Raw genomic sequence first — 17197 nt, forward strand, 5'->3', positions numbered from 1 at the left:
CTCCCCTCGCCTCCTTTGACTTTGAAGACCAGATGCGGCCTCTTGCACTGCTGTGATTTTCAGATGAAATGGAGCACAGTGGTTTCCTTTTAACCGAGCCCCGGTCGCCCTTCCTCCCTCTGACTCAGCGTCCTTGCCATACGTGAGACGGATGACACATGCCACCAGCCAGCACTCACAAAGGCTTCCTGGCTCCTTTGATGAGAGCCTGGATGGCACTTGTGTTAGTATAATTTTCTCCATGAGATGAAAGATGGAAAGAGAAGGAAGCTTGGATACAGGGTTGGCTGAACCCAAGTGGCCAGCTTCCTCCCTCTCTGGGAGGAACCCTCACAAAGAAGACGGGCAAGCTGAAGGCCGGCCGGCCCCTGGTTTAGTGGCCAGCCCACGTGTCCACCCTGGCTGTCCTGCGGCACCCGCCCACACGGCCCTGTGCACGCCACGCGAGCATGTGTCTGGTCCCAGGTGCCCCTGGCCGTTGGGTGGGAGAATGGCTTCGCTTAACTCTTCACCTTTTCCTTCCCCGGGGTGCCCCTGAGCCTCTGGTCCCTCATCTGACGTGGGGCAGGGCACAGCCCCGGTGGCGGAGGGGCAGCTGCCAGCAGGTCTGGCCAGTGGCACAGGAATGCTGGCTGTCCAGCCCCCGTAGCCCTCGTCCTTGAGTCCAGGCCTCAGCTCACCAGTGCTCCGGGGGTGAGGGCCGACCTCTGCCTTCTTGCATGAGCAAGGTCGGTGACTCCTTCCTTGGAGAGAGAGTTCTGCCCTGTCATGCAACCGGTCAGCCTGCCTCCTGACGCCGGGGAACCTGCTCCACGGGCAGGTGTGGAGATACAGCTGGGGGGATGGCAGAGGGGACCGGTGGTCTTCCTGGCCCCTGCCTCGAGCTCTCAGCTTCACAGCCTTTGCAGATGGTCCTTGGGCCACAGCAGCAGCCGGCCCGGGCTTCTCTTGGAGGGCAGTGAGTGACTGGGTAGTAGCCCGCAGCTGCCGGGCAGCCTTTGGGAGGAAGCAGCCTGTACGGTGGCCCCAGACATGGTCGGGGTGGGCGGGTCTGTGCGGCCGCAGCCAGAGCCTTGGGGTCCAAGCCGACCGGCATTGGTAGAGAGCTTGTCAGCCACCCTAGAATCCAGCGAGCAGAGCTGAGCTGTCACGGGGCTCTGAGCAGTGCCAAGTTGTTCTGCAGAGTAGATGAGAAACGATTTTTATTTTTTGATGCTGTTATTATTTTCCTAAGTTTTGTAGAATGAACGCACATTATTTATCAGAAAAAGATGAGCATTATTTTTGTAAAATAACTTCAACGGCTCTCTTAAAAGCAATGATCTTTTTTTTTCTTTTTTTTTTGGTCCGTGTGTAGTAAACCATGCAACCTTAAGTGTTCAGCTCAGTGAGCACATAAACACGCATGTGACACCCACGCAGACACCTGACTGTATTCCCAGGCCCCGCTGGGCTCCCTCATTCCCCAGCCAGTCAACAGTGGGGACCAGTATCCTGACCTCTGCTACCCTTGATTAGTTTATGTCCCTGACCTGTTAAATGAAAAAAATACTTAACAATAATGGTCAAATTGGGGCTGTTAGGTAGGGCCATTCCTTTAGTGTGAATAGTAACTTTTTAGCAAATTGAAGGTTACTTTTGTAGGAAATTTTCTAAGTATATACCTTTAATGATCTATAACCTTATGTAAAGTAGATTGGGCAAATTAGTAAAATCTAGAGTTACCCTCTTCTCAAATATATATAAATAGTCAAACAAATAAGTGTCCCCAAATTGAGCCACTCTGGAACCCTGATTATTCAATAGCGATGGTGGACAGAATTTCCCTTGAATCTGAAGTTGCCACGCTCTCTGTTGGTTGATGACATTTGAACTCTGATTGGGTGGATGGTAGTGCCTCCACGTGCCCAGACGCGCTGGCCCCGCTGGGGATTTGGAAGAGGTGAAGTTCACAGTTCACCCTGGCCTTGGGTCCTTACAGGTTGCTGAGTGGTGCGTCACCACGTCATGGATGGGACCGGGGTAGAGACTTGTTGACACCGATTCAATACCCCATGGCCTCGACCCTGATTCCATGATGGACTCTGAAACTATTCAAGGCACTAGGGGTCGGCCTCATGAGCAGCAAAATCCCAGCAGGGGAATCATTCTGACTGCCAATCCAGACATCCATGCACAGCTGGATGCCCATGGATGCTTCTGGTTACCCGTACTTAGCTTTCTTTTATGGGAGCGACACATGCTAATTGTTGAAAATAGAGAAAAGCAAAAGAAGAAGTTAAAATCAACTGTAATCCCAGTCTCCCATGATGACTTCTATTAAAATTCCCATGACTTTTCCCTGTCCTTTATTTTCATTTATGCAAAATTGAGGTCAGGCTCAGTGATTCTCCAAATCGTTAAATATTATTGGAAGGCATGGCTTTTAATAGTTGCATGACATTCTGTCCCATTGATTTTTACAACTTACTTAAACATTGTCCTAGTTTTGAGTATTTACGTTGTTCCTATTTATCGTTATAAAAATTGAGTATTTAATCATTCATTCACTTAGTCAACAGATTGCACTGAGTTGGTATTATATGTCAGGCCCCGTAGAGGTCCTGAGGCACATATGGGAATTAAAAAAGAGATGTCGTCTCTGTTGTCCTACAGCTTATGTTCTGGTGAAGAAGTTAGAGATGAAACAAATAAACTAATCAAATAGAGACTTAATTAAGCCACAAATCAGATAATTTGTAAAATTCATCAATGCCCCAAATGTACAAAACCTACTTGATGAAGAAGAACAAAGTTAGAGAACTCATATTTTCTGATTTAAAGAAATATGTTACTGGCCTAAGTATAGACACCTAGATCAATGAGACAAAACTAAGACCAGAAGTAAGCTCATACATTTTTGATCAATTGATGTTTGACAAGCATGCCAAGGCCATGCAATGGAGAACTGTCTTTTTAGTAGATGGGGTGTGTGGGACAATTAGATGTGTACATGGAAGAGAATGAGTTGGAAACTTTCTCACGTCATATAAAAAAGTGAACTCCAAATGGATCAAAGGCCTAATTATAAGAGCTAAAACCTTAAAACTCATAGAAAACACACAAGGGTAAATATTTGTGACTTTCAATTAGGCAATGGTTTCTTAAATATGACCCCAAAAGCATAGACAACAACAACAAAAATAGATACATTGAACTTCATCAAGATGAAAAACTTTTGTGCCTCCAAGGACACCACCAAGAAGGTAAAAAGGCAACCTCAGAATGGGAGAAAATATTTGCAAGTCGTGTGTCTGATGAGGAACGGGCACCCAGATTACATAAAGAACTATTTCACCTCAACAGTAAAAACAAAAATAACGCAATTGAAAAATAAGCAAAGGACTGGAACAGACATCTCTCTGAAAAAGACGTACAGATGGTCCATGAACATGTGAAAGGTGCTCAGCGTCATCGGGGAATTGCAAATTGAAACCACCTCGACGTCCCACCTCACGCCCACTGGGTCAGCTAAAATAAAAACGACAGGCAATGATAGGGGCGTCGGTAATTGGCACTCCTCTACCGGTGACAGGGATGTAGAACACTGCAGCTGCTCCTGAAAAGGGTAAACAGAGCTACCACGTGACCCACGATTCCATTCGCGGGGGGGTGCCCGAGACAACTAAGAACATATGTTCACACTAAGACCCCTCCGTGGATGTCCCTGGCAGCCTCGCTCGTATTGCCCAACCTGGAAAGAACTCAGGTGTCCACCAGCTGGGACAAAGACGTGGAATGTGGTCTGTCCATATAATGGATTAGTATTCAGCTATAAAAAGAAGTTAAATGCTGACACCTGCTACAGCACTGCAGACCTTGCAACATTGTGACAAGTGAGGAGGCCAGACCCAAAAAGGCATGCACGTACCGTGTGATTCCGCTTACGATGTCCAGAACCACCAACTCCACAGACACAGGAAGTGGGTTGGGGGTTGCCAGGGCAGGAGCTGGGGGTGGGGATGACTGCCGATGGGCCCTATCCAGGCTTCTTTTCTGGGTGATGATGGTGTTCCAGAATGAAATAGTCATGGTGGTTGGACCGTCTTGTGAATCTCCTGAAAATGACAAGATTGAACAGTTCAAAAGGATGAATTCTGATGGCACATGAATTATATATCAATAAAACATCATCACAAAAAAATGCAGTCATGCTAAATAAAACGGGCCAGGGGTTAGCAACTTGGTGAGGATGTGAGGTCCGAAAGCAAGCAGCAGTTGTCTGGATGCAGAGGGAGGAAGGTGGCCCACGTGACAGGGGCACAGGGGGAAGGCTCCCTGTTCTTACCGTGCCCCTCATCGTTGCCCTGGATCAGAAGAAAGAGACGCGGCGTTGAACGGTCAGTAAAATCTCGTTTCTGAAGCGGTAAAGTTCATTGTAAAAATAAGGATATTCAGATAAATAACAAAATGAAGATCAGTCACCCGCCACGGCATCCTGCCGAGTTGGCAAGGACGGAGGGGAAAGACGCCCTCACACCCTGAGAGTGGATGTGCCCGTTGGTGCAAGTTTTAGGAAAAGCTGACTGGAGATGCTTGTCACAGAAACGTGCTGTCGATGAAGAGTCAGTGTTTGGACGACAGAGTCTAGGGCCTGTGTTGGTGACCCGAGGCGTAATCCTGCTTGCTTAAAACCCACGCCGTCTTGTGTATTTCTCACGGTCTCCCATCCGCAGAGGGAGAAACGGGGACTCAGAAGCGTCCAGGGATTTGCTGAGGTGCACGCAGGTGGTCAGCCCTGAAGTGGGTCTGTAACCCAGGGCTGTGTGTGTCCGAAGTCCGCTCTCGCCCGACCTTCCAGCAACAGGCACAGATACGCTCTTTGGGGCTTTGTCATTGGCCAGACCAGCAACTGTCGTCTCGTGCTTGGCATGTAAGACACCGAATACATGTTGAATTGTGTGATTATTTTATACTTGGCTTCTGAGGCCACATGCCAGTCGACGTTCAGATTTAGGGTCACGTTGTGGAGTGTGTATTCATCTTAGAATGATAAGGAAGCGTTGGGAAACTTGAAGCATGTGATTCAATTGGGAAAATGTCGACTTAATGATTTTTTAGGGAATATGCCTGTAACCCCAACTGAAGGTTCTCTGCAGTGTTTGCAGGATTCTGCTCTAAATGGGGAAATGGGCACCGGGGTAACCTGAGAGCAGATGTTGAAGCTTATAGCAGTAGGGTTAGAGTCTATGTTTCTTTTCCCTGAAAAAACATTTTTTAAGCTTTTTTTGGAGATAATTACCGACTTCCTTGTTGCAAAGATAATGTACTTTTACTTCCCTCTTTCTGGGAAGGTTGGGATGCTGGGAGGCTGGGATCAGCATCCCCCATTTCTCTGTCACTTCTCCTGACCTTCCCATGCACACCCTCGAGCAGTAACTCAGACTGCTCGGGGGAAGGTCACAGCACGGTCCGATGTCCGAAGTCCAGAAACAGAATGTTCAAATACATTACGTACCACAAACCAGCACAGATTGGTGCTAATAGGTGAAATAAAAAAATTAATAGGAAATTACGGTTCACAAGATTCCTGCATGAGCGAATGAAGTGTTGTAAGCCATCTGCTTCTGATCACTGGAGGGATGTGGAAAGCAACTCTAACTTGGTTAGCCCTTGGTGAATGCAGTCAGCAAACATTTATTTTGTACCCATTACGCGCAAGGCATTAGGAAAGTGGACAGGGATAGAGATGCAGCCCGCAGTGTCCTCTGGGGGACACTGTGTAAGTGGGTATTGGAGCCCTCAGTAGATCTGTGACCATAGCACAGGGCACAGGGCATTTTGGAGGTGAGCTGTGGTCTTAGGGAACTGACAAGAAGGGAGGGGTGACAGGTTTTACTTTTCTCGGTTTTGAGTCCCGACAACAAGGCTTTCTTACATTGTCTGCACCGAGCGCTGTGATGTGGTCAAATGGTGAGGAGGCACTGTGGTCACAGCCGGGTTCCATGGGCACAGAACGCGGGCTGTGTGCTCACGGGATCAGGAACGCGATTCTCAGTGTCTGATCTTCCGGGGCGGGAGGTTATTAGGGATCGGCACGGTTCAAGGAGAGGAGGAGAGGAGGGGAAGGGAGGGAGAAGAGTTTGCAGGGAGGGGAAATCGCATATGTGGACACAGACCGTGGGAGGCATGAAAAGCTTGGTGTGGCTGGAGCGCGGGTGGGGACGTGGCATGTGAAGCCCAAATGGCAAGGGAACAACAGACTGGCCATTTCTTCACGATGATTCATCTGCTCTCCTGACTAGAATGGATCCTTGGTTACGGACCCTGTCGGCTGGTGTCCTACTGGAACCTGGACGAGGGTCAGGCACACGTTGGGGCTCAGTCTGAGGTTGCCACGGGAGTGACACGGCCAGAGAGAGCTGTGGCCTGCGGTGGTGGCTCTTCTGTCCTCATTGCTGTGTCACCACCGCCTCGTGGGACTCTATTGCTGTTCATTGATTCATCATGCCATGGATGGATCCCTGGTTGTCCCTCCAGGGCTGGGTCTCACGAACAGAGCTACTGTGAGTATGTTCGCACATTTGTTTGGCGGGCACATGGCCCATCTCCCTCACGGTGGAGGTGCTGGGTCACGGGGAGGCGCACGTTTGGCACGGAGAGAACGCCGCACAGTTCCCCAAGAGTTTGCCCCCATCCTCACTTGGACCAGCATGTGCATTTATCCTGCTGCTGAAGACAGGAGTCACCTTTTCTCAGTGCATCTGTCCCTCGAAATTACCTTGAAACAAAATGCGCAACTTGACCTGCCAGCATTTCTCTAACGCTACCTCTGATGTGGGCAATCAGTGTCCTCACCCAAAGAGACAAGAGGCTCCATCCTTCTGTTCCCCACCATCGCCGCCCTCCCTTCTCCAGGCTCCATCCACCAGCTGGACCAACATGGGGCTTTGGATTCAGATTGCTGTCCTTTTCAGACACAACCCAAGACTTAACGTAGTCTCCGAAGGTTTGGTGACTCAGGAGTGGTTCCCGTTAATTGTTGGTTCTCAGAAGCTGCATTGGACCTTGTCACTCCTGGATGGTAGACGGTGCAGGCAGTTCCTGCCAGACCCCTGGGACTATGACTTGTTGGCCTGGCTGGGATCCAACACCCGTCCTTGACTGTGGCTGAGGCCAGGGATGGAATTCAGGAGGCCCATCTGAGAGGCATGGCTGGTTTCACCGAGCGCCTCCCTTCCTTCAGCACACATGAGCGAGGTGACGCCCCAGAGGGCCGAGGACAGAGGTCCCAGCTCCCTGGAGTTAGAGTGCCCAGATGTCCCGGGAGGGGCTTTCTGACCAAGTCTGCATCATAGCATGAAGGTCCATGTTTATAAGCGTGGTCTTTTCTTCCGGGAAGAAAGTATTTAAAGTTTTTCATCATTCTATAATTGTACAAGGAATAGATGGTTATGTTCTTGTTATAAAAAGTTTAAACAAGGCAGAAGCACCAGAGGTAGGGCCTCCTACCCATGGCTCCTCGTGGAGCACTTGGTCCCTCTTCGTCTCTGCTCTCCTGTCTCCAGAGTTGGATGGAGAACTGAGAACTGAGAGAACTGAGCCCCTCCCCTCGAATCTTGGGTGACCCCATGCCTTACTTCAACCAGTACAATGTGAAGGAAGTGACTGTCTCCTGGAGACTCAGCTTCAATCATTTAAAAATGGCCGAATTCGGAATCATAGTTTGGATGTGTCCAAAATGTTTAGCCAAGCGTTTATGGATGAACATTAGAGAAGGGGGTTCACATTGTCACGATGCAGGCAGTGAAGCAATGAATGTTTTGTACGTACAATTTCACGCACTTACACATGAATATAGTTCTACAAATGATGTCGCTGGGTCAAAGGGAACCACGTTTCACATCTCCACAGACACTTCCAGACAGTCTTCTAAAAAGTTTTCACCAAATTAGGGGAGCATGAGGGAGAGCCCTTTTTCCTGCTTCCTCACCCAGTCTGACCACTCAGCTGGGTGAAAAATGATCTCTCTGTTTGTGTTTATTTTAACTGCTCTGATACTAGTCTTTATGGGGGCATGCTGGCCAGCTGTGTCTTCCTCTGGATTTCCCATGTGTTTTCTTGCCTGTTGTTTTCTCTTGAGTTGATGGGCTCACGTAACGACACGGAACCTCATGGAGTAGCCTGATCGTTAATTTTTCCCTGTTCAATTGATTGCATTTTTCTTAATCTTTCACTTGTCTTTCCACGGTATTTCATCACATGTCTTTTCTAACAAAAATGATCAATTTTCATGAGTCCAGAAATCATAATATATCTTTCCACAGATGCAGGTTTTCTTTTACTTATTTGTCCTTCATTCAAGGTTTTCTTCAATTTGATCTTGCACTGTTCTTTTTTTTTTAATTTTATTTATTTATTTGACAGAGAGAGATCACAAGTAGGCAGAGGCAGGTAGAGAGAGAGGGGGAAGCAGGCTCGCTGCTGAGCAGAGATGATCTTGCACAGTTCTCAAACTTAATTCATGTTGTGTTTCCTACACTTGTAAACAAGACAATGACCCCCTTAGATCTCTGGTTTCTTGTGCTGGCCTTTGCCCGGTCGAGAATCTGCTCCATCTGGTCAACCTTGTCATTGTCACTCACTCCCTGTAACGCACCTTGTTCTTAACCCGGGTGAAAGCTCTGACTTTAAACCACTGGGTTTGATCAACTCAGGATGATTATGATTACTGAGATGTTTGGACCCATTCCTGTTTTGACTTCTGTTTTCCCCGTGTCTTTTGTGTATTTCTGGCTCTCCCCTTCTTTCTGCTGGCTGGACTGCTTTTATTTGTTTCCTCCTTCTATTCTACTCTCTAGCAGTCTGGAGCTCAGTCATCCTATTCTTATTTTTTACAGATTTACAGCCTTTTTACATGCATGTAATTGTACATTGTTTTCGCTGCTGCCGTGAATCCCTTCCAAGCTGCGTGTTTCCCCCGCTCATGCTTCCCCAGCTCCAGCCTCTGTTTTCTGTCGGCCCTGGTCAGCCGATTTGGGGGTCTTCTGAGATGGAGCTCCCTGTCACTGTAAAAAAAATATTTAAACTTATGTGTCAGTCATGATGAAGCACCAGGCGTACCTGTGACTTCTGTTGATTCATTCCTTATTATTTCTCTCCTAGCCCACGTCCTCCTGTTTTTTGTATTCTTTGTTCTTCTGGAATAATTCTTTTGGGGAGCATCTGTGGGTGGTTAACGTTCTGAGTCCTCGCTTTGTCCTCCCACCTGAATGCCAGTTTGGGTGGATCTAAGATTCTTGGCTGCATACTGCTGTTCTTCAGACTTCCAACGGTGGAGTTTGTCTTCTTGTACTGGGTGTGCAAGAGAACTTGCTCTGTGAGGAACCTGTTTCCCTTCCCCTCACAGACGTTTGCACAATATTTCTGTCTGGGTCCTTTTGTCCTGAAACAGAGCTGCCATGTGTCCACAAGTGGGTCTTTTCATATTTCTGCATGCCTTGAAAATATAGATACTCCTGTTTCGTCCAACACTCAACATTCTATTCTCTTTGTTCTTGAATATTTCTTCTCCTCTCTTTCTTTCCTTTTCTTGGACTTCGTATGAGGCAGGTGCAGGAACCTTTGGATCCAAGCTCCAAGACTTTACAGTTTCTTTTGTATGTCTGTCTTCTAGCCCCACTGGGATGTTTTCTGGGTCCCATTGTCCAGTTTCCATAGTTCTTTGTACATTTCTTGGGCCTACTGATTGAATTTTCTATGTACACCCTAAATCAATCATTTTCTCTCTGCTGGTGAAAGCCAGATAGACGTGCAATGGCAAAAATCCAAAATGTTATCCCTAATTGTAACCAAAATTTAAAAAAAAAAGTGCCTTGGAATACATTGGAGAAGAAAAGCACGGGACATATGTCATAAAGACCACAAGTCTTTGGCTCAAGTCATGATCTCAGGGTCGTGAGATTGAGTCCTGTGTCGGGCTCTGCACTCAGTGGGGAGTCTGCTTGAGGATTCTCTCTCCCTCTGCCCCTTCCCCCTTGCATATGTGCATGCCCCCCCAAAATAAATGAATTTTAAAAAACATGTAAAGAAGTGAATGCATAGGTAAGTGATAAATAAATATTGTTAAGTACAATTTAGGAAAACATCATGAACTTCTTGAGCAACACATCTCTCTCCCTCCGGAGCCATACAGAACATGACAGGCATATGATGACAGGAATTACTACAGTGTTCCTGTAGTAACAACTTGTGTCAGGTAAAATGTAGAAACCATCAAAAGAAAAATGATTGAATGAGAGATTATCATCCCATTAATCTACAAGAAAAAGATAAGGAGTATAATAGGAGACTGGGCCAAAGATAACAACAGCTAACAGAAAAAGGAGTGGGGGCGCCTGGCTGGCTCAGTGGGTTAAGCCTCTGCCTTTGGCTCAGGTCATGATCTCAGGGTCCTGGGATCAAGCCCCGACTCGGGCTCTCTACTCAGCAGGGAGCCTGCTTTCCCCTCCTCTCTGCCTGCCTCTCTGCCTACTTGTGATCTCTCTCTCTGTCAAATAAAATAAAATAAAATATAAAAAAAAAGAAAAAGGAGTGAAAATGGCCAACACATGTGTGAGAAAAATCACATATCCTTACAGATAGCAGGGAAATCCAAATTAAAAAAGAAAGGAAGTACTTTCACCCATGAGAGTCAAAGATACAGAGATCAGTGTTATACAGCATTATGAAGGGTAGAAATAAGCTTGCTGACACATTGATGGTAAGGGGGCAAATTGCGGCAGACATTGGGGACATGACCCAGGTCCATGATGTTAGTGGAGGCACTCACCTAACTCTTAAGGGTGGTGGTGGTGGTCATCATGTGACTCCCTGGAGTTCGTCGTGGCCTTCATGTCACTCTGGGATGGCGGTGGTGGCTATATTCACACAGCTCTGACAGCGGTGAGGGTAATGACATAGCTGGTGGGGATGGCGGTACCTACGGAGCTCTGAGAAGTCAGTTTATACACTACTGCAGAGGTGGTTGTGGTAGTCATGTAAGTGTGCCCGTCATGGTGCTCACAGAATTCCGTATTGTTGGTGGTGATACCTATGTAGCTGTGATGGTTTTGCTGGTGTTCACATAATTCTCTAACATTGTGGCCTCCACACGACTGTGCTGGTGGTGGAAGTGTGCACATTTGTCATGGTGTGGACATCATCGTGTCGTGCCACAGTGGTATCCACATAACTCTGCAGGACTGGTGGTGATGGTGTTCATGTAATTCTCCTTCCGAGTGGTGGTGCCCACACGACTGTGAAGTTCATCATGGTAGTCACATAAGCCTGCTATGGTGGTCCTGATATTCCATTCCTGCAGTGGTGTGGTGGTGATGACATTCAGATGTCACTGTGGTATTGGTCATGTCGGTCACATAGTTGGTCGTGTTGGTCATGGTGTCTCCATATCTGTATTTTGTTGATCCTGGTAGCACAACTCTATGGCTGTGTTGATGGTAGTACTCCCATAATTGCATCGTTGCCTCTCTATTCACGTAGCTCTAGCTCTATGAGCTGGTCATGGATCCACATAGCCTTGGCATGGTGCTGGTGTTTCCATGCACATCATCTTCAACTGTGGTAGTCGCATTTCTGTGACTCTATGATGTTGTTGCTGGTATGGTTCTGCTGACTCTGTGTGGTTGGTCATGGTGTTCTCCCCTCATGCCAGCAGGATGGTGGCAGAGGTGGTAGTCAAATAACTATGTGACGGAGATTTTGTCTCCCCGTGACCTTGCAATGTTGCTGGAGGTTTTGTTCACATGGTCTGTGAAGCTCATTATGGTGTTCCTACCACCCTGCAGCATTTGTCATAGCATTGGCATGACTGAGCAAAACTGATGGTGCCAGTCATGTATCTTGTGACAGTGCTGATGGTATAATTCAGACAACCCTGTGACTTGGTCATGGTGTCTACACAAATCTGTGATGATATTGTGTTGGCATTAGTGCATCCCTGCAAGGTGGTGGTATTTGTATAGGTCTGAGACACAGGTCTCCTGGTTGGTGGTCATGGTATTCACAAGGTGGCAGTTGTGACAATAGTTGTGGTGGCCACGTGTCTGTGGGATGGCCATGTGGTGGTATTCGCCTAGCTCTGCCATGGTGTTCTGGTATTCTGGAAATTCCACACGGCCATAGTGGTGATCTTCACATAGCTCCGAGATGGTATTGGCTGTGCCAATCCTATACCTCTGCAGAGTCACTCATGGTCTTCACAGAACTCGGAAAGTGTGGTCACGGCGTTCCCATAATTTTTCAGGGCTGCTGTGACCTTCACATAACCCTCTGTTGGGGGTCATGGTATCCCCATAATTGCAAGACTGTTGGTTAAGTCACATAACTCTGAAGTCAGTGACAGTATTCACAGACCTCTTCAATTCTTTTGATCATCTTCCCACGAATCCAAGATGCTCTTGGTGGTGTGTTTAATTAACTGTAGTGGTGCTTGTGGGGTATTTGTGGCGTTGGTGGTATTCGCATAAGTCTTCAGTGGTGGCGGTGCCATGTTTCCATAACTGCAGTGGTGACGTGGGGATACGGCTACCGACGCACAGCCGGGGTGTTATCCATCAGACTCGGTGATGCTCATCATGGCGTTCGTGTAACGCTGCCGTGCTGGAGGATTTGGTCTCCACACAGCTCTGCAGCTTCAGTCGTGGTAGCAACAACTGTGAGACTGGATGTTGCATTCAGACAATTCTGCGTGACGGCCGTGATCCCTTCAGCAGCACTGCAGACTTGCCGGTGGACTCACACACCTATGACGGTGTTCACGGTACTCCCATTTCTCTGCAAAGCGGCAGTTGTGTTCACATAACGACAACACTGGCTGTGGTATTCAACAGCTCTCTGGCGGGCAGCATACTCATCAGGTATCTGCGGTGGTTCTTGTCATAGTCACATCCGTGATGGTGGTCTTGGGGTAGTCCTGTATGCCTACAGTTGTGGATGAGTAACTGTGTGACTCTGCGTGGTGGGGGTGATGTGTTCACAGATCTTTGAGCAGCAGCGGTGGTGGTGTTGACACCTCTGCCACTTTGGTCATTCTAATTACTTCACTTCGTAACGTTGCTGGTGGTGGTATTCACGTAGCTCTGGGACATTGCTGTGATGTCACCATGCTGTGATGGTGATGGATGTGGCAATCCCATAACTCTGCAAAGAGGGTTGAGGTCTTGACATATCCGAGTGACAGCGGCAGTGGTAGTCACATACCCCTGCCATGGTGGTGATGGCATCTGCACAGCCGTACTAGCAGCGGCACCTGCCCCCCCAACCCTGCAGTGTTGTTCCCACTTCTCAAGGGACTCACAGCGTCATGGAGGATGATCAGTGGGTCATTCACGGAACTCTGTGACAGTGGATGTGGGATTTGTGTAACTGTGTGATGGCAGTGGTGCTAGGAGCCGTACGGTCCCGAGACGTTCATCCTGGCAGGCACAGAAGTGATGTTGGTCACTGTAGTCACGAGACTCTGCCGTGCCAGTGGTCATCTGCTTTGTGTGTCTCCATGATGTTGTTCATTGTATCCACATGGCTGTGGTGGTGGTGGTGTTCCAGCAACTGTGCGATGTGGTGGTTGTGGTGTCACGTGGCTGCACGAGGGCTGGAGGCATAGTCACGTTGTATGGGTACAGAGGCTTCCGTTCAGAGAATTTTGAAGCTTTGCTCAAAGTTACATAACTAGATATGACAGAGTCAGGCTCCAATTCCAGTTTTCTGAATAATTCAAATGCAGTCTTTTCTGTACTACACCATGAGGCCTCTTCCTGCGAAGTCTAAATTTAAAGGCATTGGTAGAAAACATCTGTCCTTCAAATTCCCAAGGGCTCTGGCACACAAATATTGTATCTCCACCATCTAGTTGTTTATGTACAGCTCTCGTTATGTCCGCACATTTACATACACACACACGCTTACATGTGTGAAACGGATTAAAGATTTAGCTACAAATTTAGATGTGTAAATTGAAACTTCTGAAAGTTTGTGTTACATAATGCAGAAGAGGGCTTTCTGGTAAACCAAAATAAAGCAACTAGGAGGGTCATGGATATATAGTTTGTTGACAGAACCCAAAATATATTGGTTAAATAATGAGGTCTAATATTGGTCAACATGTTAGTCTTAGAGTGTTTTCATTCTTTCTTCAGAAATTATAACACTCTAGACCCTTGTAAAGGACTAGAAATACGAGGTCTGGATGTTGGGGTGGTCACACGCCGGGACGTGTTTAGGCAATAATGGAATTATGCACTTAAGATTTCTGCACTTTATGGTATGCGTTATACTTCAACAGAAGTTTTTGAAAAATATGTTCCTGAATAAAATGCAAATACTCAAGGATCTTGGGAGAGTCAAGTCTGGCGGCCTGTAGGCTTCGAGGATACTTTCTCATGGGTGTGAGTTATTGCTTTTCCAGAAAGAGAACAAAGCCTCAAGAGGCACATAAAGTTAAAATGTGATTTAAGAAGCATGCACAGCTTCCAGGAATGCCCTTGATGTGGCTAGGAGCTGTCTCTTCATCTCGACCCCCCGGGCTCATGATTATGTTTTTTCCCTTGCAGTACTTGGGCTGCATTGAAGTTCTCCGCTCAATGAGGTCTCTTGACTTCAGCACAAGAACACAGATTACCAGGTAAGCCCTCTTGAACATGCACTCCTGTAATCTTACTTCGGCAGGGAATGATTGCAGCATTAGCAGTCTAGAAACTTCCAGAAGGAGAGTCTGCCTCTTGAGCGCTGGTGACCGTGACAGGGGGTCAGAGCCCGGTGGATTCAGGATTTCCATGTGTTTGCCCACATCTGTGAGGTGCACCTCAGGCTTAAGAACCTTGGGGATGTTCCCACTTCCAAAGCTGTCCTTATAATGGAGCTGCAGACACGTGTAGAGCTTGTGAATATTTCTTTATACTTGAAACTCTTAAACCAGATTGATATTTCAAAATGTACTGAACTGTGCTATTTCTTTCTAAAGAGAAAATGAAGGTGTCAGGAGAGAGCCGCACAGAGAATAAAATGCATGGATTCCAGGCAGAGATGGTCATGGCGGTAGTAATTTCAGAAGCAGCTGGTTGTTTACAGGGTCAGTGACATCGAGCAGGTGTACAGAGGTCCTCCGCTGTCAACTAGATTCTAAACTCCTCGAGGGCCAGTTCCATAGTTACGTACTGTTTTTAATAAAATCGTAGCCTTATAGAGTTTAAACCTTTAGAAAAACGCCCGTTTCAGGTCACCTGGAAGAGGAGATCTGGAAAGCCAGGAGGGGTTTGTGAAAGAGCCCATTGCTTTGGGCCACAAGCTTCGCTCGCTTTGGTGTTTGTGGAATTACTTGGTCTAGATAGTGACCTCAGAAAACACCTCCTACTTACGGCATTTCCATCAGTCTAGTGCATATCTTTGGGCTAGCAAGCCAAAAACTAATGACCGAGCTTTAGGAAGCTGTTATTTGTAGTCATTAGCGGCTAAATATTGTACACACTTTGACTGTGGTAAATACCGCTGTGGTACGTCCTCCTCGCCGAAGAAATCCGTGTTCAGAAGAAGTGATGTTTCTGTCTCCTCTGAAGCAACTCCAGGCATGCAGGTGGGAACGCGCCAACGTTTTAACCCGCACTAAAGGAAGAATCTGCCTCTGCCGGTCGGTACAGGATGGTTTATGGAAGTCGCCAAGGCAAAGGAACGGTGTTCTCAACAGTTTTCCGGAAGAGAAGCAGGAGGTTACGGAGCCAGTGCTTGATCCTCCAGATGTGGTGGCAGGACCAGAGTGGCGCCGGCGAGCAGAGCGCTGGGCTCGTGTCTGGTGCGGGGACCACGGGACTGTTTGCCATCACGTGTATGCTGGTGGATTCATGAAAGAGAATCGTCGGCTTTTTCTGCTGAATTCCCTTAATAGCTCCTTTCACTTCTGAGTGGCTTCCTTCCATTTCAGTTCTCCTGGTGTATCCATCGAAGGGTTCGTGCCAGCTGGGCATGTGCTGGCCCGCGTGGGCCATCCTGTGTTGCCGGGCCCCTGCTCCGGGGAGAAAGGTGCAGAGGCAAATGACAGAGGGGTGTGTGATGGGCACAGGCCTGGGGAGCAGGGGTTGGGGGGATGGGAACTATCCCGGTGCTCCCTCCGTCAGGGTCCCGGAGCAACGGTAACACCGTAGCAGGAAGCTGCGGGGCAGACGCCGGTGGATGTGGAGGTCTAGGTGTGCATCCCGTTCCATCCAGGCTTCGGCAAAGGCAGGCAGTGTAATGGGCTGGGGGGAGGGGGGCGCGGTTCTGGGACTCAGGAGACTTGGTGTTGAGTTCTGGCTTGGTTAGGCTTTTTGAAAACTCTCTGTGGTTGTCTCCGCGATGCTTTTTGCTTCTGGCCTTGCTTCTACCACGTGGCACGGTCCTTATTTTAGGGGATAGCTGCAGTCCACGCCTGGGAAACAATGTGACACATCAAGGTCGTGACTTGTCAAGGTCAGAGAGAAGCCTTTGCAAAGCTCCAGGAGAAGACTGCGCAGCACTGGGGGGCACCGGGCAGAGGGCTGAGGCCGAGGCCGCCTCCCCGCGCTGGCCGAGCCCCCGCGGCATTTGCTGTCTATGCTGAAGGTTGCTGGAAAATGGGATGTGGGTATAGACGTGATTAGGTTGTTGTCAACAGGCTCTGGAAAGACAGTTTCCAAGGGCTCCCCAGCCACACCGTTCATAAAAATATGTGTTTCTGTGAGCAAGTGACCAGCCCCTACTCCTCTGGTAGAGGGTTTCAAGCTGTAGATGTAAGTGCTTCTTGGAGGCCAACCGCGTGTCCTTCTGTGGGGGTCAGCTGAGTGTTGGGTCTGAGTTTAGGTTGACTGTCACGCTCTCCACAGAGCCGCCTGTGGACTGCCAGCCGCTCCCGAGCGGGTAACTTCGCAAGCAGGCGGGAAGCTGCTGGCCACTACGTATTAGCTGTGGTGATCGCGGTGAATGACGCACCGGAACACCTGCGGTGGAGCAGCCTGGAGGCCGCCCACGCGTGGAGGGTCGTCCCATGTGTGGGGCCCCGTTCTGCCATTTTCCACCTGTGCAAGCTTGGGCTCAGCTTGTACACCCGTGAACAGGACGCAAGCACGATGTCCACCTCGGTGGTGGTGGTGGGAGATCTGACGCCCATGGGGCGGGGCCCACAGAGGGGGCGGCTCAGCCCAGGGGAGGGGCC

The 17197-nt window shown here is 48.4% G+C and overlaps 1 protein-coding gene across 1 annotated transcript in view; it reads left to right on the forward strand.

Moving 5' to 3' along the window:
- Window positions 1-17197, forward strand: part of SHC3 (SHC adaptor protein 3) — a 90397-nt gene that overhangs the window by 10494 nt on the left and 62706 nt on the right. Inside the window, exon 2 of the mRNA XM_032866420.1 lies at window positions 14589-14659. Within this exon, the coding sequence (XP_032722311.1) occupies window positions 14589-14659 (71 nt within the window). The remainder of the gene's footprint in view (window positions 1-14588; window positions 14660-17197) is intronic.

This window comes from Lontra canadensis, unplaced genomic scaffold, assembly GCF_010015895.1.
Source record: "Lontra canadensis isolate GAN:19392208 unplaced genomic scaffold, GSC_riverotter_1.0 scaffold31, whole genome shotgun sequence".
Taxonomy (NCBI): Eukaryota; Metazoa; Chordata; class Mammalia; order Carnivora; family Mustelidae; genus Lontra; species Lontra canadensis.